A 23,975-nucleotide genomic window follows, 5' to 3' on the forward strand; every position below is an offset into this window, starting at 1 on the left:
AATTTAACAATAATATTTAAGTTATTTTGATTATTAAATTATTCGTAACAAGCATTCTAAAAGAAGAATCAATCTTCACAATGTTTATTACTTTAAATCGTATTATATTTAATTAATAAATATAACCAATTATAATATATTATTGCGGTTGTCTTTTCTTAATATTAAATGTGAAATACAATTTACAATTATAATTTGTATTATTGGTAGTAATTATTGTTTGAATTATTAAAAATAATTAGGCATTTACAGAAATATGGTTAAAATAATCATTTTTGCCTTTTTATATACATATGGTATCAAGTATATTTCAATCAATTCCTATATGATATGAGTCGTATCAAAAATAAACCGGAAATTGAAATTATACAATTACTTCATGTATAACTTTATGATAAACATATTGTGATTTTAGGATACTATTTTTGTGAACACATACTTGTGGAAGGACTTGGATGATTACTTCATGAATGTTAAAATATAATAAAGTTATGAGGAAAATGGATATCCAATAGATTTTTTTTTACAGAACTAATAATCTAGTCACGTATATTTTTAGAATATTATATAGTTATTGTACTGATATGTAAAATAAAAATTACGATTAAAATTTAAAAGTATACGTATAATATTATACGTTTTGATTAATTAGTCAAGGTTTTTTAAAAAATAAGATAAAACGATTAGGCTCCTAACATTTTTTTAACTGAGTAGCCGGGAATGGAGTAGAAAAATAATATTATCATGAGGAATATTGCCAAAACGATGATCCCTTTCAGGATTTTCCATTTATAATTGTGCCAAATTATGTAACGTATGGATTTAAATGGATTTAAGAACCACATAAATGAAGCGTCTGGTCGGCTGTAAAAATAAAATAGTTATCATTTAATGTTATACCGCACATAACGTGTTATCAAGAATTAAATTTCTAATTTATATTTTACTTGGGTTTATCCAATGGATCTGGTTCATTACGGCCAATACCAGCAGGAATTTTTTCCGCTTCGTCGGTGGTAAGTAAGTGTAACTCGGCCTCAACCTTTCCCTGTAAAATGATGTGTCCCAAAAACTATAATAATATTACATTGTTACATGACACTAGTTTACAAACCGTTAATTCCATTTCCTCGTTTTCTTTTTTAACATAAAATGGCCACCAGCCTTTAACGCGTTTTTGCTTGAATATATTAACCATCGGAACTGATCCATCCGACTTGAGCATTTCCAACGTGCACAACTTTGAAGACTTGGCACCTCGAGGAAAATTGTTCAAGTCCAACGTTAAGGCTCCTAAACATTTGATTGGTTTGAATTAAAGAAAATGTTAATATTTTATTATAAATAAAATACCGGAACTTTTACTACTTTTTTTTTGTACATTTACAAATGTAGTTTGAGTAGGATATAGGTACAATATACATGTTTCTAATTTTTTAGAAGTAAAATATGATAATTAATTTTTATTAATATTTATTTAGTTATTTCGTTATTATAGAGAGATTTTAATACTATTTTACAATTGGTAATTTATAATAGATGTAAGATATAATGTAATTTTTCAAGCACAAAAATGTTTTATGCAATTTTTATTAATTTTTAACACTGATAAATACATACACAATGACGTGTAATTTACTGTTCATCCAGCATTAAACTAAGTTTCATAGTTAATAAATGTCGACGTAAAAAGTAGTTTATGACATACAATTTTAAATAATATATTAAAAAGTGTTAAGTTTTGAACTTTTGACTAATTGTCGGTGTCTTTCATTATATATAGCGCTTACTATACTTACATTTTTTTTAAATGCATATGAAACGCTTATGATTAAATATTTTAATGTCACTATTTCCGTGTCCTGAATCGCATTAACTATTTGAAATTAATTGCATTTACCTAAAAAATCATCAGCTGAAAAATGGTCGGCATCCCACACTTGAAGCTCGAGTCTAGCCGGTATTTTACTCTCCGTTTCATCCCACGAGAACAGCGACTCTTTTTTCGATATAACGATTTTCTCTTCTGCCACTAAATAGTCGAACGGAAATAGAAATCTCCAATTGAAGTTGCCCTCTCCTGTCAATGACCTGTAATGTATGTCTGTGCTCTGACAGTCGTCCGGGCCTTTCAACCATCTGTGTAAAGTAAAATGTACGCCAGGAATTAGATTAAAACAGTTTACTTAAATTACAATATAGCACAGTGACGATCGCAATCACCCTTTTACGTAGATGTCACTCATTTTTTCCCCCGTGAAAAACGCGTCATCTTCTAACACTACGTCGTCCGTGTTCCAAATGATCACTCGCAATTGGTATGATTTCGGTTTCCTTGGCGAAATGTCTAACGCCGGGCCTGGCAGTGGCATGTCCATCGGAAACATGTCCACCCACATTTCTAGTTTGCCCTAACACACGATCGGCGTACACAATATTGCAGTTAGAGTTCATCGAACAGGCTTTTCTACTATCGAAACAAATTAGGTTCGACTTACTCTTTCGATTCCCGCTTTGTCTGCAATAAACAGTGGCCTGGTTTCTATGTGTTCGGGTACAAGGTGACAACCTCTTCGAGGTATTTCATGCCAGTTGTGTAAGACAGCTAACGCCATGTGTTCTTCCGTACCTAAAATAACGATTATTGAACGTCAGTATAGGTAATAATAATACTATTTTATTTTATATTCTATATCATAGAGTTTCCACTTGCCTTTTGCACAATACCATTCGATTGTGTCGTCAGTATTGTTTTGAAGACAAAATGTTTTCGGGCCAATTTTAACCGTTCCGTTTAAATACACCGGCGGGTCTAATTTAGCCTCTTTGCACAGTTTTGCTAATATTTGTGTCGGTTTCATTGAATCTCTCCACCGATTGTACCCCGATCTAAATGTTTGAACAATCGAATATTATACAAATAGCTCTGATAAAAATAATTTGGTACTACTTACAGTTCATAAGTCTTAGGAATACCACATGTCGCTCTATGTCTACTATAAAATCGATTTTCTAAGTCTATTCTGGTCTCTCCTATTAAATCATCTGATCCCAATAGATCCCAATCTAGTATTTGTACAGTTAACATAGAATCTTGTGGGAATGTCGCTTCGATTTCAAAACATCTATAATACGATTAAATAAAATATCCATATTTTTTTACACTTTTAATTTAATTCGTATATTTTTTATATTTAACTATTCAAGTAAGACATACTTTCCAAAAACTGGATTGAGCTGTTTTGAAATGTAATTGTCTTTGTCACTAATTTTTTTTGAGCCTAATTGCAATACTACATATGGATCAGCTTTTCCATTGATATCCATAGGATGTAGATCGTTAGCTTTTACAATGTACACTCTAACTAATACGTGAATTGGATCGTTTGAAGGTAATCCTTGAAAAAATCCGTACTGTGGATCAAAGCCCATTATAGTGTGATCTTCGATGTTTTTCGGTAAAGGCCATTTATATACTTTTATTGAACCCTAAAAGTCATTACAGTTGATGTTAATTACAATGTTGTAACAAAATTATTGTATTCACATTACTTTAAACGTTCCCACTATCCGAGCCTCATCTTCGACATCGTCACCAGTTTTTTTACCTCGATACAAATCAAATGGTAATAACCATTCTCGAAAACCATTGAATTCGGGTTGTGCCTCGAGTTCGTTTGAATATATCTATTTAATTTGAATAATGAGCATATTTTAATTTAATATAATTACGTAGTTTGGATTTATTATAATATTATTTTGATTTATTATTTATGATATATGATATAATTTATTTACCTTCATGGTAGCAATTTTAGTAATTTCACGTTTTCTTTGAAATTTTTTTGGACTTAATTTTGCTACAAAACGTGATGCTTTTGTACTTTTCTTAGGCGCTTTCACTTCAATTTGGGTAGGTTCCATTTTAATCGGTAATAGTCCATTGGTGTCTCCATATGCCATTTTTCGGTTTTCCTAAAATTATTATGAACTCGTTAAATGGACAATGAACAATATTAACTTTTATTGTGTACAGACTTCAATAATAGCGCTTTCGACAGATGCGAAATATTTTGTCCACCAATCACGACTATCGTCATTTTTCAATTCTATTATTTCCTCGACACTTTGTTTCCGGCTTAATCTATTGAATTGTGTCTTTATGTCTTTTTGAGTTAGATGACTTGAACCCTTTAATACAATAAATAATAGTTAAATCATACGTTGGTTATATGCTAGTCACAACTTACATAACTGATGTTGATTACAGCATCCTTATTGTCCAATGTGTTGTTTTTTTCATTAAGCTGTGTATTATTGTTATTATTGGCACTTTGCTCACTTTTACTAAATCGATTTGTGTTGATTTGATTTTTTTTTGAACTGATTTCTATACATACATAATATTTAATATAATCTACATACTTACATACTTAAAAAATAAATGGTTTTAACCATAGATTAAATATACCAGTATACCTATTTAATCTACGATATAACTGATTATACTGATATATTTTTATCTATAAATAAAATTGTATCATTAAAGTAATAATTAGAAGTACTTCTGTATTTTTGTTGAATTTAATAGTATATACGTAATTGTTAATTAAAAATGCTATTTTTTTTTATATAAGTATACTTATACATTGATTGCATGTGATAAATTCTAACTGAACAACCCGACTTCGTTTGGGAAAATATAAACAAATATAAAATATAGTGCATTATCGGTGCGTGTCTATTCGTTTTAGTTTACCTCAGTTCAACTGATTTAATTAAATCGACTGAGATCAGAAATCTATCTGTGGCGAATTTTGTATAACGATTATAGTATACTTCGAATACGGTTCAAACTACTCTTAATTCATTTATAAGCATAAATTTAAAATCATTATCAACAGAAAATAAACAATAAATATCGTAAATTTACTTTTAATTTAAATTAAAGTTATAGATTTTCATTTTAATCATTGTTTTAAAATTAATTAAAATTTTTTAGTTTATACAAGTATTAACAGTTCACCTATCTGTATTACCGACTTTCCCGAAAAAAAAAGTTTTACTATTTAAAAAAAAAAACAAATACAATTTACTGAACAGATGGTGCCACTGAAATACTACTATTTTACGCTCAATATTCCGTGGATAGGAGTTGTTCGGTTATAACATACTAATTTACAATTATACTTATAACCTGCTTCGTAATGTGCTCTTTAAATTGAAAAAAAAAACCGTGGTTCAATTTCAGAAGATTACTCGTTAATCGTTATCCGTTAATAATAACTCATTTCTCATTTATGTATAAAGACCTATACAATATTTAACTTATAATATTAAACTACATTTCTTGTAATAAATGCTGTAAGTATATTAATTATTATCAATATATTATTATTAGTTCTATATATTTAAGATATAATCTTTTAGCTATGCTTTTAGTGGGTGATATTATATTGATACGTGAAATTTGATGAAATAATATACTATATTAATTAATTATCATACAATAATTGTATAATATTATTTCTAAGTATTGAAATTTTAAAACTTTTAACTTATTACACATACCTGTGTGATAATACAAAATTACGAAGTACGATGATAGAACTATAAAATAAAATAGTTAAAAATTGGGAGAAAATTTAAATCGCGAGTGAAATTTTAAATAACGACATGAAGTATATGTACATTATGTAAATGTGATATTTATATGAATATTAAAAGAAATATAAAAATAAATATATTGATAATGTAAGTATGTTGGAAAAATTCAAATAAAAAATACATAACTCACTGTTATCGGTTATCAATAGTTTGAATTTGATGTTTGTTTTTAATTATTTCTAAATTTTTTGGATAATGTAATTAGTTTAGGTTTTAATACGCCTAAGCTATATGCTAAGACAAACATGCTTGAAGGTATAAATAATCAGATATTGAATCTGAAAGTGGCGGGTCAAAGTATTTCAATATTAATTCAAGAGGCGGAGTTAAAGAACTAGCACTAAAAAGAGAACGAGCTTAATAGAAATTCCGAGTAATCAATATAGATCTTTTAAACTAAAAATAATAGAACATTTAGTTTGACTGATTAACTTATATGCAATAAGTGCAACCGGAGTACTGAATATGATGCTGATCGTATACACACAGTAAACGAGTAATACTCGAATAAAGTTGTCACTATACACTTTAAACAGTGTAAGTGGCTTAATAAAAGTGAGAGAATAAAAAATATCAATAATAAAAAGCATAATATAATGATTGTATTATATACGTATTATGTATAACAGTTTCTACGTAGTTTTGAGCTAATATTTTCCTAAGTAATGTTATCTTTTTGATGAAGTCATTGTTATGGGATTAAATTATTTCTGGTGATAAATTTCATAAATAATGTTAACATAAGAGAAGCTTAACTGTATGTGTTTGTCTTTTATAGCGAGTATGTCAAAGATACCAATAATAATTCCGACTAATATCACTTATATTATATAATGCACGTTGTCACAACATCCGATAAATGTTAAATCGTTGATAAAATACAATAAATAATGTAATACATAATACAAAGTATATAAAAAAAAAAATAAAATAAAATATTATGAATTCTTACGTTGTAGTTGTTGTAGCGATCTATTTCGTTCGAGTGCTTCTCTTTCCTTCTTTGTAGTTGGTACATACATATATCTATGGATTGAGTTTATAAGGTGTGTACCTACTAAGGTAAATCTACCAAAACTCCTACAATCGACTGCACGTATTGTTAAAGGTGGGCGATAAAGCTCTTGTTCAGGAAGTTCCTATAAAATACATCAATAATAATATTGTAATTTAATGTACATAGGAAAGCATTATAGACAGGTATCTATTGAAACATAATTTTTATAAACCATTACCGTATATAAATAGCGATAAAAGTAATTTTTTTAATAATTTACAAATCTTACTAGCTCTAAAAATTTTACTGGAGTACTGAAATTTGGATTCTTGCGTGCATTTTGAATAATAGACGAGTAGAGTATGTGACCAGCGCATTCAATATCGACACGGGGTTTGTCTACAGTCATCAAGTGAACACGCTTCAAGTCTCGCAGTCCCCAAAATAATACTTCAATCCTAAAAACAATAAATTATTATGAATCGTTATGAGGACGTCACAAGCTTATTAATTAATTTTTTTCGTAATTCTATATCACTCTTTAAATGATTTAAAAATTTAAGTATTTAAAAATATGCAGTTAAAATATATTTAAAAATTCCAAAAATCAGTGTTTGAATACACACATTTATTATTAAAAGAAATAATCAGCGTGAACACTAAGAAATAAATTATTACATGATTGGTTAATTACCTTAGATAAATGTTTATGTACTCATGTATTAAAATATTACATTATTAATAAACGTCGTACCCAAGCATGCGGTCATATCACGAATAACATTAAATCAAATGTGTCATAGTAGAAAATTAAAAATAAATAAATTATTGTGATGATTTATTAGTATTACCTATATTTTGCTAACGTTGGTCTAATGTCTTTCGGAATTGGTAAAATTGGCTCACAATGTTGTCCGTCCACTATTGAATAAATTTCCTTAGGATTTGGCAACGGTGGTAATATAGCACTTTCGCCAATCAGTGCGTTAGGAAGCTGGACAAAAACATATTAAAAATCAAATGTGTTTTAGTCAGTGCATACTACGTGTATCGTAGTCTATGCATAATATACATAAATATATATATTTTAAAACCGAACTTGTAATAATTCGAACGTTGCTAAAAGCTCTCCTGCGTGTTCCATGCCTCTATGCACATCATACCATTCTAAGGACGGTGGAAATTCCGGTCTAACATAGTCGTCTTCCAAAAGTTTCACGTGTGGTTTGGCTACAGTTCTACCAATGAATTCGGATTTTCCCTACAGGACACACAAAAACAGTCAGTTTACATTTTTCATACAAGACAAAACAGTTACCACTTTGTCTTGATCGAATATTTCCACTACGATGGTGGGCGGATGATTTTTAATGTCGTCTTTTGTCCCGTACAGTATCACGTCATTAATGATCAGCAGTTCATCCCAGGTGGGACTTAAAGTTTCATCAATTACCTGTAAGATAATAAAACTCAAGCAAACAATTTAACACGCGAAACTGTGCTGCACACTGATCTGATTGAATAGCATATAAGTAGGTATATATTTATATATATATATATCGAGATGTATATAAGTACTTGTGTTTTCGTAGAGTTTTCACAAAGTATAATTTGTGCGTATGGATCGGATAAGCCGGATGCGTCAGAACCTATTAAGGAACGAGCTTGATACATATACGCCCTCAGTTGAAATGTCTAAAATAAACACACCAGTAATCAATGCTGTAATCGATTATTATTATTTTTATATTTCTAAAAAAAAAAAAATAACAACACTAAATAATATTTATTTGAATAAAAAATACTTTAAAAAGTATTCATAGGTTATTATTTACGTTTATGTTCAATAATGCTAATGTTGATTAATTTCTATTTTGTTTAATATTTTATGTAAATATAATATTGTTTATAATATATGATACGTATTAAGTATATATTATAAATGAAAAATTTTATTTTATACAAAACCAATTTATGTTAACAAATACAATTTACATATATTTTGAAAAAAAGCATTTTATAGTTAATATTTTTGTTATAAATTTTGGTTTGTTTTACCATTGATAATAATTTTTGTCCGCACGTTAAAATATAAAAACATTTTTCACATTAATGAACTTTACAAAAAAACATATTTAGAATACGAATTTGCATAATTCGTCTCAAATTATTATGTATAATAATATATTGTATAAAAATTATTATTTAAAATTGTGTCAGCGTACCTAAATATTAAAGTATTAAAATACCTATATTTGAATAATTTACTATACCGCTATAGTTATATATTGTAATAAATCAGTAAAAGTTAATTATACAGGTATGCCCGCAGTGCAAATATTTTACTTACATATTTTTCACAATAGTGAATGTAAGCAGGCGGAGGTAATCTCGGATTTTCTGAACTATACAATTCAGGCGTGGTGTTATAACCTTTTGGCAGACCATTTGAGAGATACTTTTTGTGTTTCATCTGCCCTAACCATGTGTACACTTGTAATTTAGCTGGTACCGCCCAACCGGACGAACCGTAATTCTTCTTTCCTGGTAACTAAAAATGATTATAATCAAATTAAATATCTTAATTTACAATTGTGCTTTTGACTTGACACATTATTTGCATTAAAATACCTTCAAGAACATGGTGTGAACTTTTGAACAGAATTTTCCACACTCTTCGTCAGCAACCGAATATATTAAGTGCCTAGTCATGATTCGTTGATACGCTACTCTTTTTCCATTGCTTACCATCCATAGAAAAATATCAGGCAGTGCATGTTGGGGCTAGAAATCAAAGTTTGATCATAAAAAAGTAAAAAATTTGTTTAAATTATACAAACATCTTCGATGAGAGCTTTGATTTTTTGTAAGTAGCTCAATGCTGTTCTGTAACGTTCTTTGAATGAATTTTTAGTAACTATTGCTTTCAAAGTTCTCGACATTTTTCCGATGTGTTCCTATATTTTAAATTTTAAATTCCTTAAATTATTCAAGTTGTCATAATTTTTTGTTTTTGTAATAATTACAATTTCTCTAAGGCATAGCTTCATTCGCTCCTTGTCTAATTTAGTTTTCCCTAAGCCCTGACCACATCCTACACCTTTTGTGAAATTCACGTAACGGTTGCAACTAACAGAAAGTTCATCTAAGACAGATTTTAGTTTATCTTCCTTTTCCGGATCGTCGTCGTCAACCAAAAATGATACTTCATTCAAGCCTTCTTCCTGTACACGCATGAAGTATAATAATGACTTAAAATATTAAATATTTATAAACCTATAACACGCCATACCAGTCTGTCTGATATTTTATTTATAATGTTCGAGTTGTACATTCTCCGTCTGTAATCTGGCCATATCGACTTGACGTGTAAGCACGGCTTGTCTTCACGTAATGGCAAATAATAATACACCTTATCATTAGATATCGGCTTTATGGCTGCTGTTGTGCTTTGCCACGATTCCGAAATAACGCTTTCTAAAATATTGTGATTCATTTAAGATATACAAGAATTGGAAAGTATAAATTATTCATAAAGTAAACAAAAAAATTACCTAGCACATTGAGTTTATCGTGATCTTCTTGAGAGCTAGATTCGTTATGGCCATCAATCATATTTCCCGCATTTCCTATACTCAATTCGAAAAATATTGGTTTCTCTCCAAGTTTCTTGTCTATCATCGATGCATCTAAAATGGTCATGAACAAAAAGAACTCTTCGTTTTTACAATAAGATGTCTGAAAATCAGAAACATTTTGATGTATAAGTCGATAAGCCATTTAAAAACCATAATATATCTTACCTCAGTGATAGGATATGTAGGTTCAACATCTACACCAGAGTTCATAAATTCCGTGTTTTCTGTGATTTCAGTTCGAATCGCTACTAATACTCTTGCTCTATATGAAACACCTTCACCAAGGCCAGTATTAAGCGTCGCGTGCTTGTCTAAAATACTATAATCTCTTGTTGATCCGTACATATGTATGAATGTGGGACCGAACGTAGGGGGAAATCCTATGATACCAATTTAACATTTTTTAAATTTTTTATTGTATATTAATTAATGTACATATAAAATATAAGCTATTAAAAATTAGTTGGTACTACAGAAAATTATACATATTCAAATAGTAATATTATATAATATTAAATATTTTGTTATTTTTTATTTTTAATTCAATATATATATATATATACTTGGATGTTCAAGTAAATTAATATTAGACTTATATTGATTTAATAATGTTTAATAACCTATTTTATTTATAGTTATAGAATAAAATGGTGAAGTTGTAACACTTATATTTTATTCAATATCATTATTGATCATATAATATGTGTACTGAATAACTATGTATATATTATATCTATATGACGAGTAGAAAATGTATTAAAATCGTTTTAATTCTTAAAATTTATAATATTATATGCAACTTTAAAAATGTAGTGCACTAAATAATTAAAGGTACATTATTGTATCTTAGATAAAACTAAATTCAAATGAGAATATTTTTATAACAGATATCTAGAACATTTGATTTTAAGTATAAGATATTAAATACCATTTGGAAGCACTGTAAAAACTTAAATGATAATTATATTTTGATGGGCATGATAAAAAAGTATAATTTTTAAAGTTTTGATATCTTATATTCTTATGGATATTATCAAACTATACTCCGTGTAAACATATCTAAAAACCTCTTTCGCCGTCGTTTGATATAGTCTTCAGGTCGATGAAATGCGTGCCAATAACCGTGTTTACTGGATCATTGTCCCTCAGTTGAATTTTTATCCGTTGGCATAGCGGAGGAAACATCTCGGAAAAAACAATTTGCTCGTTCCACACCGGCGAATAGCTGTGTTTTCGTACACTCGTCTTGCCCTTAAGCCAACAAATTTAGTCACGTAAACCAATATATAATAATAATGATAAAAATGATATTACTGAATTCTCAATCATATTTTGTATTCAATCCGTCGTTTGCCAAATTTCAAAAATACTACTTCTAGTAGTATTTTCGTCATGGAATAATAGTACAAGTACAGTCAAGATATTAATTTATCGTTTTCGATAGTAAACCTTCGCAATTTAAATCTTTGTGCCAGTCGGGAAATACGCCCTAACGACGGGTTTGACAAATAACAGTTTATTCAGTTTATTGTATCGTAGGGACATATATTTATGAGGTATGGCTCCTGAACGTGAGCCAGTGTTCTATATTGTTAGAATACTTCGAACGCTTAATTAAACTCGAATTCCGTGAAGTTAGCTGAATTTGATTAGTAGTGTTTCCTTAAAATGCCAATAGCGAGATAATAACAAAGATATTATAATGTTAAATCTTAAATATATTATACACAAATCCATTATTAGTTTCACATATTAGTAAACGGTATTTATATATTATTGACTTAGATTATAATTTTAATTTTACGTTATTGATACAGAATATGCACAAGTCAAATTCATGAATTCATTGATTCAAATATTATTTTTTTGGTTTAGATTATTGGATTTTAGTGTCAGTTACACTTTTAATTAGTGAGCCAATGTGTAGTACGTACGAATATATTTTGTATTAAAAGTATTAGATATATATATATATATATATATATATATATATATATATATATATATCGATAAAGGACACTATAATTTATTTCTGTTTTATATCATGACATTTGCTTATTTAATCTATCGACTTTAATTAGGATTAAATAATATTCATTACTTATTAATATTTAAACAAAAAAATATCGTTTTTATTGTAATTCGGAAATAAATGTCTAATATCAATATTTATAAATGTCTTGTATACTAAATATGAATATTAAACTTAAATTAAACTTTTTCGTGTTATCTACGTGCCAAAATAAAAAGAGAATATTTATTTAATTGCAAATTCGCAACAAATTACTAAAATATATCGAATTTTTTTATAAAAAATAGTAAAAAACCATTTGAAACATTTATATAATATAAGACTGCTGTAATTATTTTTTGTAAGCCCATAACAGATTATGATGATATTGTCGAAATAAGTATTATACTGATAAATTAAAGTAAAATTAATAAAGTAAATCGATTATTTTTTAAATAAACGCTTTGTATTAAAAATAATTATTGTGGAAAAAATAGACTTTGTAGAGGTTTTAAAATAATTTTTAATTATTTAATATTGATTTCATTATTATGTATTTAAATAATTATAATATAATTGTTAAATACATAATATACAACATTTTATTTAATCCGTTTATCCGTTTTAGGTTAGTATAAATCTGATACATCACCGTGACCCTATGCTAGAACAATACATTTTAATATCATATTTTTTAATAAAAATAAACTATTTATTTGACTAACAAGTAAAAACTGACTCGGGATTTTTTTAGCTACACTAATTTTAAAGTTTCAGTACAAGTAACTTTTATATTTTTTTAAAAGTAAGACGAAAAAAACCAGTAATAATTTCACATACTTCTGTTATACTAATTTAATTGGAACCAAAATTATCAATGATTTTCCGAATTTCTTAGCATAATATATAATAATATATTAAATATCCATTACTCGTAAATTACATTTTAGCGTCAGTGGCTGTGACGACGAAAAAATTACGATATCGATGTAAATAATTGACTTACGGTTAGTCCAGCGAACGATACTTGTACAAATGGGTCAACCAGGTCTCGGTTTTCTCCGGTAAACGCTTTTTTCACATTCGCCACCAGCGTGCTATTCATTTTTGGTAGACCGTCAGCCCGGTATATCCGCACCACATATTTGGCCCTTTGCCGGTCTACAGGAACGCCGTCCGGTAACAGTAGGTTTCTATAATCATTTTATTTAATGTAAGAACAACAATGTTTAATGTGACACGGGTATGATCGATCAACAGAAAAATCATTATATTTTATCGGTTTAAATAATAATTATTTTAGTATCGTAACCAGACACCAGATTGTTTTCCTGCAGCTAGCACCAAATCAATTACTCTAAAACTCTTTAGCTACAACAGTCTCCCGCTGAGCAGAATGAGTGTAGAATTTTTTCAGTTATTTTTGGCCATAGCGATATTATTAATTATTCTAGTGATTTATTTTTTTTTTTTTTTTACGTGAAAAACTATCTTTTGATCTTCTGATTTGTTTTGTCATAAAAATACTTGAAATATGACTTTGAAAAAATAAGATAAAAACATTAACTAATTTTGTGTTGTTGACTTATAGGGAATTTAATTTATTTTAAATTATAACAACCTTCGAACAAACATTGATCCAATGGTAGTCTATTATTTATAAACACTAAAAGTTCATACACACGAGAAGTGAAGTGGCAGGGTAAACCACGAACATTTATTAAAACTATAAGGTTAAAATATTCGATTATTATATATTCAAATGTTTGAAAATTAAAATATACAGCATGCTGTTGCGAAAAAATTAAAAACAAACACAAAACATAAACATCACAAATTGATCACAATAATGTATTATTTATACACGCTCTACTATTACTATTTTTCTTTTAAAACATTTTCAATCAAAAGTTAAAATATATACCTACTCTCTGGGTAGGTAGTTAAAAAATGTTATTGACGATTTAAACATTTGAGGATTTGCTTCGTATTGTCATTTATTTAAGTCCACTTAGATATTCATAAAGTAATGGGGAATATAGTTGTAATATTGTACATGGATAATGTCACAAACACAATCTTACCAGATAAAAAATATAGTACTTTTTTAAATGGTAAAATCTGGGACGTCATTGATTTTCTGTACTTGAGAGTAGATAATCACAAAGTAAGTCGCTATAATTTATGTGTAAAATTTAAAGTACAAAAAGACTATTCTGACGGTTGTAATAAACTTATAAGTTGACAGTCATAAACAATATGAATTAATAGAATAATTTAATAGTATTATATAAATTAATAACAAGATTTTCGTACAAAAAATGACAAATTTAAAGATAAGAAAAAAAAAATCTAAATTGGCCAACGAAATATGGCAAAGAGATTCATTACTTTTACTGTGAGTGAAACAAAAAAAAAAAATTGAGCCTTACAGAATATTGTGTAGAACGAATTATAACTTTGTAATGAATTTGAGATGAAATAGTTGATAAGTCTGTTTTATTGTTCGGAAGGTTATTAATGAAATTTATATGCGCAGTATGCCTGCGATCAACCAAACAATTTATGTCGAAATTTTATAGTATAAGTTAGTAAACACGAAACGGAAGATTTATTTTTAATAGGTTGAACACTTTCAATTTGACGAGAGTAAAAGGTGGTAGTGGAATCCCATGGAATATAACTATAATTGGTCTTATAAAACAAGTGCGTAATATACGACGCTTTTAAGGGAAGACAACTTGAAGTCGAAAGTTTATCGAATCCAAGTATTTCAAGTGCCTTACAGCAATCCATTGTAATGTGTAGTTTGGTAGAAAATGTGAGAATTAGAGTGAGACACGTATCACGAAAAGATTCGACTATGGGTGGGTGGGTGGGGGGTAGTATAATTGCGTGAATGGTGTACTTAAAATTTAAAGAACTCCGACTACGAGCATGCGTATAGAACAAGAATTTAGAAATATTGTAAAATTGTAGACCTAAATTACCCGTTCAAGTGATAAGTCGAGTCGAATCATCTTGATAGGGATAACAGTCATTGAATGCATTTTCACAGTAACATAGTTATAAACCAACTCATAAAGACAGCAGGTGAGCATAGAATAGCCTCTGGATACTTTATTACTGAATAACGATAAAATTAAAAGTAATAGATGTTCCTCCTCATGTGTAAGTATAGGCTATAAATATATTGTAATTGATTCCTTAAACGTTTACCTTTTACTGCCTAATACCAGCGAAACATTGAGTATACGTATGTTTATACACACTATATGAGAAATACCATATAAATAGTATGTTTTATACTATAGGAGATATCTTCAAATAACAATATAATACTTAAACAACTTACATATTATATCATGTAAGTCTCTCCCCGTAAGCACTTTCATTTTTAAACTTTACCGTCTACGCGTATATTCCGTAAAGAGCATAGATTTTATTTTGGCCTGATAACTCGTGAACAAAATCACGATTAAAAGTGATTTACAACGTTAAAACATTAAAATAAATTTTAATACCTTATGATATGAAAATATTATACACAACTTACGCCTCGATGTCGTCTTCGTCTTTTTCCGTTTTTGGCGGTATTTTAATAGTGTCACCTTTTCCGATTACGCTGATGTCACATTTTAGGTATCCTTTGGGTCCACCAGCTATGTCGTCGGGGTCGGTGAGAAGAGCCCATTTGTGATAAAATTGATGCTCTGAAATGTCACGGCATACCAACGTTTTAGTGCATTTTTATATTGAAGTTATACAAAAAGAAAAAAAAAGATAGAAGATTCGTTTAGGTATTTTTTTTTACTTACTAAAAATAAATCTAACAAATAAATAATTGAAAAAAGAACATGGTAAAAAAATAATGAACGAAACCGTTTTCGATCTCAGAACCTTATTATTGTTTCTTAAAAGTTTAGAGTACCTACTCGGGTTTCTTTTAATACACAAATATTTTTAATTGCTATTTGAGATTTATTTACGCACAACTGTTTCAGTTATTTTGTTTACAATTACTTAAGCTGCCGTTTAAAAATCAACGGTATAAAATAGAATAAAATATATAATAAGTCAAAAGAATAATACTTATTATCGTTTATTTTATTATTACTTATTTTAATTTTAATACTAATAATTACTTATATATAATTTATATAATTTTCTATGGAGTTTTTTTTTTACTTAATTTTATCGTACGTTTTAAATGTTATTTTGATACCAATTAAGACAAAGACAATACACATTAAACGAAATATAAATAAACAATTAAAAATTATTTATAAGTATATAATATGTAAGCGATAAGATTTTAGCAAACTCTATTCACGTTCTCAATAATGTATAATAACTACATTATGCATGAAAACTGTTTAAAAATGTATTGATATTTTCAAGTATCATGTACCAATTTAACTTCTCAGAATCATTGTACCCGAATGTATACCATATAATGTGAATGATTAATAAAAAATTTTGCGAGTATAATTTATAAATATTTAAAATTAAATAAGTAAATTGCATTTGTGTGTTTGAAAATAGTGTTATAATGTTAATGATTTGTTCAGTAAAATTTAATTTATATTGTCTTTCGTTTGAGTATATTATTAAGCACTGTAAGACTAATTTTAGAAATTCTAACGATTTTACCTTACAGTTGTGATTTTAATTAATTTAAACGCAAATTCCATAATTATGTATAGGTTCTTATTATAATATGTTATCTGATAGAATTTCATAACCATTAAATAATTTTTAAAAGCTAATATTTACAATCGAAGATTATATAATCTGAATTTCGAAACGAATATTCTCAACAAAAAAAAGGACATCAAATAAATGAAATATGACAATAAAACGAAGTAATGAAATTATATTTATTTTTTTTAAGTAATCTAACGTTATTGTGCTACAAAATCACTAATCAGTATTAATTTCTGGCTGTCTATTGTCTTCTGTCCTATATTATATTGAAGAATAGATGTACAAATATTTTTCTACTTATAGTAAAGTAGATGGGTACTTAAGTACATGCTTAAACATTAGAGATACTTTAGGATTGCTCTGTAAAGGTTATTATAATTTGCTATCTTACCGTGAACGTTGTTGGAGAAAATTGTGAATTAAAATTTTTAGAACAACAAAAAATATTATTTTTTGATTATGAATTTTATAATAAATGCAATGAACATATCATTAATCCATTTGACTTTATACATTTTTTTTTCAACGAGAACTCACATTTAAAAAAAACACGTGAATATTGTACGCATTAATATGTTCTGATGAAAAAATCTAAAATTGTATTTAATTAATTTTAAAACACCTAGAATTAGTATGCCGATGGCAATACAGATTGGTTTGGTAGATGAAAAAAAAATCATCGCAATTAGCCTGATCGAGGTTTTGATTAAATCGAAAACGGCAGCGCGTAGGAAACCATGCATATCAAAAGTCAATAGTAAAAGCAAAGGGAATTCAGCCTATTGTCACCCGACAGCTAAGTTCTATGGGTGTGTATACAATATAAAAGTACCAAAGTGCATTTTTTTTTCAAAGGAATATTTTTTGAGAACTAGGTATTTTAATATTTTAATAAAATATAGTGAGAGAATAAAGCATGCTATGTGGGAAAAAAATTGACGAAAATAAAGTAACTGAGGCAAATAATACTATGTAGGTATTATATTATATTATGAGAAGAGGAAATACGTCATGCGGTGAAATAAAATGAATGAGCCGGTTTTTTTATGAAATATATAATATGCGAGAGGAAAAATGAACTAAATATGACATATTACGTGGTAAAATATAATGATGTCTATTATGGGATGTATAATATAAAATGATTATCGATATATAGATATTATGTTAATGTCGAATAGGAGGATATTGTTGTAAACAACAAAAAATAATACTAAAACATTCCTATATATATATATATATGGATTTCTGTACACGCATTACTATTGGTTTATCTACATTGTACATGATTAATAATTATTAATTTTTTTTCTATACAATGTTTATAGTGTTAACTCCATAATGTACCTGGCTGGTACCAGACGGTGCCAACGTCTAATTTAAAGCTGCCCCACAGTTTTGACGCTTTTAATATGTGTCTGGATTGTAAGACCTTTTTGAGCGTTTGGACAGACAGAAAACAAAAACAAAATACAAGTCCAGCAATTCGTGTACAACAATACAAATAATACGTGTCAGTCTAAAATCAAATAATGCGAACTCAACACGTCTCGTGTTAAATCCAGTTTAACTGGCGCGGACATATGTCTGAATAAAAAAAATTTAGCGTAAATTGTAGTTCACCGAAAAACTATTATATTTTATAAATCCAACGTTCAGGTTTAATGAAAATAATATAGTTAAGCGAGCATAGTTTATTTATTTTTCAAACGCTATTGTCGTGATATGGTCACTGTTAATCCATTAATGGACTATATGGCACCATTCGCATTAATAACACATTGTATATTAATTATGTGAAGTATAAGTATTAGAAAAGTATATATTAAACTAATTTTTGTTTCCGAGTTAAGATTAAACCTGTGATATTTTTACCTGTATAATTTGTATACACATTGCATTTTATATATCTTACTTTGAATAATATTAACATATATATATTATCCACTGAAGGTATTTTAAAAAACGTGTAACATAATTTATAGTAATACGTATTTTTTGTATATCTATATTATTTTTAATTTAATAATTTAAAATTATTTAACACAGTTTTTAATACTCATAATATATATTATGAGATAAAATAAATCTTTAAGTGTTCTAATTTAAATTGAATTTTAATAAGGTATTACAAATTTCATTTAATTGTTTTAATTTGATTAATCTATACACAATACAGTTTTTTATCAATAAATCATTTATGAAGGGGTCGTTTAAAACAATATTAATGGTTTATAAATTAATACTTTAAATCAAATTATAAAATTAAATACTCAATGGCTACTAATACTAAAGGTTTCATGAACAAATAAGATCAAATATTTATAAAATGAATGGAAGCATTAATTTTATTTCGATTTATTATTATATTATTAATCATTGTAATAGTAAAAACTAGAAATTTGTTATTTTATTAGTTATTAAACATAATTAATTTTAAATGTTTAGTTATATCGTTTATTATATTATTAATTATTATTATTATTGTCGGCAAACCGTTTAAGTAAATTATTATTAAATTAGTGCATGTTAAGAAAATATTACTATTAAAAAGCATTACGCAAATGTTCACATTTTTAAAAATTAGTTTTTAATCAAACAGATATATAACTGATGTATACATCTTATTTGAATTTAAGTACAAAATGCATTAAAAAACTATTTCCATAGTAGTTCATGTTTAATTAAATGATAATTAAATATTTTCCAATTCATAGCTATTTCCTTTAACTCTTTAGTAAGTATATCGTGAATTTTATACAATATGGAGTTTTAATCATAACTTTAATGAATATTCAAAAACATTACAAAAATATTTTAAGTGGTACATCTGAAAAGAGAAATGAATAATTAAAAATATTTTATTGTGATTAACTAAAAAAATCGTATTATTTTGTAAATCACTATTCATATTATTATTCGTTGACTAAATAAAGTCGCCAAGACAAGAGTAATTTTTAAAATTAAAATATAAAGCCAAAAATATTATATTAGGTTTAATAAAGCATTCCGAAAAATCAGACAATATCTGATAAATATAATAACATAGACCGTTTTAATGTATTATGGTCAAAAATACTGCTAAAGGTGCATTACGAACGACCAGGAATTCGATGTAACTTCATTACATATTGGTATTGCTATATATAAAAAAAAAAAATAACGTTTTTGAATCAATCACGAATATTATTGCTCATATGGGAAATTCCAACGCCAGAAAGTATAATGTCACATACCTTTCGGATCACAATATCCCAGAGAATAAATAAATATATTTTTTTTTTTTAATCGAACCCAATACAATCGCAATACCATTATTTTTAAGTGAAATTATTCTGCAATCCCAATACAACCGAATCCCTGGTATATACAAAACACCAATGACCATACAGAAACATTTTGAACGGACTATGCGGTCTATTGTTCAAGTATTACAGACAACATAATATAGTATGGGATGTATTGTTGAATAAATTACAATAAGACAAAACATGGTAAACAAGCAAAATTACGTGAATAAATTAATTCGTGTATAATAGGTGATAATGTGTGCGTATACGAGTGTCTGGTGTATGTTTGTGTGTGTGTTTGTTTGTCTGTAAAACAGTGTCAGTGTACGTTGCACTAAACATGTTTGGTAGATATAGTACAAAGTGTACAAAGGATAAACAAAAAGAAAATAATAATAAACAAATTAAGAAAAAGGAAAATACAATGTACCGGGCGTGTCATAGACGGTGTGTAAGTCGATCTTGAATGATCCAACCACCGTGCCTGACCTTAGGATTTTTTTAGAATGCAAAACCTGAAGATTTTTCATAAAGAAATTATTTTAATGAAAACACAGTAAGCTATATATTGACCTCATAGATGGGATTTTTAATAAATGTATTTTGTTGAGTGTTTCCATTGGTAGTTATTCACTAAAAATATTATACAATCAAACAAATACATAATATTATCATATTTGTATGCTTGAAAAATAATAAATTTGTATATGAGAACAAAAGTATTAGTTACATTCAATACAATTGTGAAGTCTAATGGCATATTTCAATATGACTACATATTACAATGAATTTATGTACAACAAATTGTTATTGTTTATAAATAAATTTCAATGTAACTTTGTAAAAATGTATGCAATAAATATTATTTAATAATATAACAACTTTAGATATGTAAAACTACGTTCATATATTTTTTTAGTGAGTAACATAATTATATTACGTTTAATGATCTTATTTATAAAAAGATTTTTTTTTAGAATAATATCACACATCTAAAAAAAATATATTTTAAAACATAAAAATAAAAATCATAGCTTGAAGTTAAATTTTTAAATCTAAATATTCTTGAAACTTTAATAAATCAAATGATTAAAATACTATATACTGTAAGACTGTTAGTAGTTTTTTCAAGATATTAATATGGTCTGCTTCACTTTAAAAAAAAAATTACTCATAATATAATGAATTTATTATATGTATTAAGTAGGTACTAACTATTTAATAGTTTTATAGTTTAAGGCCAAATAAATAAAATGTTATATAAATAAAGGTTTTTATTAAAAATAAAGCCTATAATAAATTTCAATAAAACATAATAACATTAACAATATAATATTATTGTAAAATTACTATTTTGCATATTAAAATGTCATGTACAAGAAGTTATAAAATTGTTGGTAATTAAAGTATAACTAATAAAGTAATAATTAGGGTGTAATTAAAAGCATTCTTTTTTAAAACCTTGAGTTAAGAATGTCTCTCAGATAACCTGAACATTTTTTATGAAAAAATTTCTAGTTGAAGTTTTATATTACATTTTATTATGTACGATTATTCGTTAAATTTATGGTAGTATTATGTGAGAATATATGTTTTACAAAAATATTAAGCATATACTTTATTAAATTTAAATTTATTTATACATATTTTTCATTTAATGCTTAATTTCGAAATATAATATATATTGTTATAAAACATTTTATCTACGATGTTAGAGCGATATAAATAAAACACTTCAATGGTGTATGTATCTTGGCCATTTTATTATTACATTATACATTTATATCGTGTAATATTAAAAAAATAATAATATTCTATTTTATACATTTATACATTTATGGTTTTTTTTTATCATACTCAAATTTTTGAAATAGGTATATATATATATATATATATACGTGACGTATTAAAAAAAAATAATTTAAATTTACTTTTAACATATTACATTAAATATGAATTTAATGTAAAATTATTCGTTAAAGATAAATACAATGAATAAATTAAGACTTAAGCACGGTAATTTTATGTTAAAAATATATATTTTTTTTTTATTCATTCAATCTGGATTATTTTTTTTATTTCTGGCCATGGTAATGTTGAATAATTTAATTGTTGTGAACTAGTTTAATAAGCTCTGAAAGCTATACTAAATTATTATGACGTAATGTGTTTAAAGATCATTTATTCATTACTTTTTAGCAACAAAAATTATTGTTTAAATCAAAATTTAATTTTTATAATTATAAAATTTCTTTTGTTGTTATACATTTAATACGATATTTTAGTTACGATTTTTCGAAACATGTAAGTTTCAATTATATAAACATATTCATATGTAAACTATATTATAATATACTTGCATACAGGTTAGTTTCGTAGTATAATTACCCATCGTCATCTTAAATTTATTAAGAGATACCTACATATGTAATATTGCTAATAAATATTAGCTATTGAGTAAACACCACAACCCGTTCTGTATACATAGATAAGATTTAAATACTTTGGTATAATTCACGAGTTACTTACCGATAGTGTTATGATTTTATCAAATAACATTACAGTTGGCATATGAAAATCGAATACAAAATACTGAAAAAATAAATTACAAATTGTTATATATATATACGTATTAGATGTAATAAAAAGTACATACACATAAACATAAATATCTATTTTAAACTTATTTCAAATATAATACGATTCTTGACATATTTTAGTTATCTATATTTATTCTATTAAGTACTTATATTCAAACTTATCGACTTATATAAATGTTTAATGTTATGCTTTATTATTATAATCACATAAACTTATTTCAGTTTGTTGCTAATCATAGATTTTTCTTGACAATGTTAAATCTATTGGTTGAAAATTAATTTATTCTAATAGCACCGCTAATCCATTATTTACATCTACAATGGTTTGCACAACAGTTAAATTAAATCTTAGTGGCCGTTTCAGTGGTTGAAACTGTATCAAATGTTCGGTAGATAATCAGTCTTACCGACTATTATAAATAAGACGAACTAAAACCGTAAGCACGGGACCATGGTCGTGGAATTGGCGCCAAAGCCATAAGAACCATGGTTAAGATATGTTTAAAATTAGTAGTTTTGTTATTAAATTTTAAAAACATTATAAAAAAAACTAAATTAAGATAATTAATTCTGGGTAGTAACCTAAAAATACATTCTACAGTTATATAAAAGGTGGAAATTATATAACAGCAGGCATAATATTGCACATTTGCAATTAACCATTTTTGTATTGTTCAATAATTTTTTTTAAATGTATCTTATTAATTAATATGCAATTATACTATTATGATTATTGTTAATAATACATTAAAGAAAGTATTGGTATAAATAAGAACAAAATGTATTAGTTAGTTAGTAATTACTAATTACATTTGTCATCTGCTTGAGTTGATATTTTTACACCATAAATAGATAACGGAATTGTACCGTAGTTTGATGTATTGAAATATTTTAGCTTATATTAAAACTCAGGAAAATAAAATCACGACAGTAGTGTTCCTATTTTTCTTATATATATTGCCATGTGATTGATGCTATTTCCAAAAACTATTAAAATATATTAGGCATACTCGTGAATACGAAATAAAAATATATCTTCAATATATACCGAGATAAAAAAAATTA

The 23,975-nt window shown here is 26.7% G+C and overlaps 1 protein-coding gene across 3 annotated transcripts in view; it reads right to left on the reverse strand.

Annotated features, from left to right (window-relative positions):
- Nucleotides 1-665: 665 nt before the first annotated feature.
- Nucleotides 666-23,975, reverse strand: part of LOC113555600 (otoferlin-like) — a 125,466-nt gene continuing 102,156 nt past the window's right edge. The window contains exons 7-37 of one of the 3 annotated variants that reach the window (XM_026960053.1): nucleotides 22,840-22,902; nucleotides 18,368-18,452; nucleotides 15,870-16,026; nucleotides 13,320-13,506; nucleotides 11,370-11,553; nucleotides 10,468-10,682; nucleotides 10,219-10,402; nucleotides 9,957-10,141; nucleotides 9,691-9,888; nucleotides 9,505-9,621; nucleotides 9,296-9,448; nucleotides 9,015-9,215; nucleotides 8,243-8,359; nucleotides 7,986-8,117; nucleotides 7,764-7,925; nucleotides 7,516-7,658; nucleotides 6,954-7,122; nucleotides 6,620-6,806; nucleotides 4,251-4,390; nucleotides 4,039-4,191; nucleotides 3,799-3,975; nucleotides 3,553-3,687; nucleotides 3,218-3,489; nucleotides 2,955-3,125; nucleotides 2,714-2,889; nucleotides 2,499-2,629; nucleotides 2,224-2,411; nucleotides 1,901-2,139; nucleotides 1,115-1,293; nucleotides 948-1,048; nucleotides 666-864 (exon numbers count right to left, since the gene is read on the reverse strand). In XM_026960053.1, coding sequence (XP_026815854.1) covers nucleotides 684-864; nucleotides 948-1,048; nucleotides 1,115-1,293; nucleotides 1,901-2,139; nucleotides 2,224-2,411; nucleotides 2,499-2,629; nucleotides 2,714-2,889; nucleotides 2,955-3,125; nucleotides 3,218-3,489; nucleotides 3,553-3,687; nucleotides 3,799-3,975; nucleotides 4,039-4,191; nucleotides 4,251-4,390; nucleotides 6,620-6,806; nucleotides 6,954-7,122; nucleotides 7,516-7,658; nucleotides 7,764-7,925; nucleotides 7,986-8,117; nucleotides 8,243-8,359; nucleotides 9,015-9,215; nucleotides 9,296-9,448; nucleotides 9,505-9,621; nucleotides 9,691-9,888; nucleotides 9,957-10,141; nucleotides 10,219-10,402; nucleotides 10,468-10,682; nucleotides 11,370-11,553; nucleotides 13,320-13,506; nucleotides 15,870-16,026; nucleotides 18,368-18,452; nucleotides 22,840-22,902 — 5,082 coding nt within the window. In that variant the 3' untranslated portion in view covers nucleotides 666-683. Of the gene's footprint in view, nucleotides 865-947; nucleotides 1,049-1,114; nucleotides 1,294-1,900; nucleotides 2,140-2,223; nucleotides 2,412-2,498; nucleotides 2,630-2,713; nucleotides 2,890-2,954; nucleotides 3,126-3,217; nucleotides 3,490-3,552; nucleotides 3,688-3,798; nucleotides 3,976-4,038; nucleotides 4,192-4,250; nucleotides 4,391-6,619; nucleotides 6,807-6,953; nucleotides 7,123-7,515; nucleotides 7,659-7,763; nucleotides 7,926-7,982; nucleotides 8,118-8,242; nucleotides 8,360-9,014; nucleotides 9,216-9,295; nucleotides 9,449-9,504; nucleotides 9,622-9,690; nucleotides 9,889-9,956; nucleotides 10,142-10,218; nucleotides 10,403-10,467; nucleotides 10,683-11,369; nucleotides 11,554-13,319; nucleotides 13,507-15,869; nucleotides 16,027-18,367; nucleotides 18,453-20,740; nucleotides 20,826-22,839; nucleotides 22,903-23,975 lie in introns of all 3 variants that reach the window. The other 2 variants (XM_026960052.1, XM_026960051.1) reach the window with 2 other exon arrangements.

Source organism: Rhopalosiphum maidis, chromosome 4, assembly GCF_003676215.2.
Source record: "Rhopalosiphum maidis isolate BTI-1 chromosome 4, ASM367621v3, whole genome shotgun sequence".
In the NCBI taxonomy this organism is placed as follows: domain Eukaryota; kingdom Metazoa; phylum Arthropoda; class Insecta; order Hemiptera; family Aphididae; genus Rhopalosiphum; species Rhopalosiphum maidis.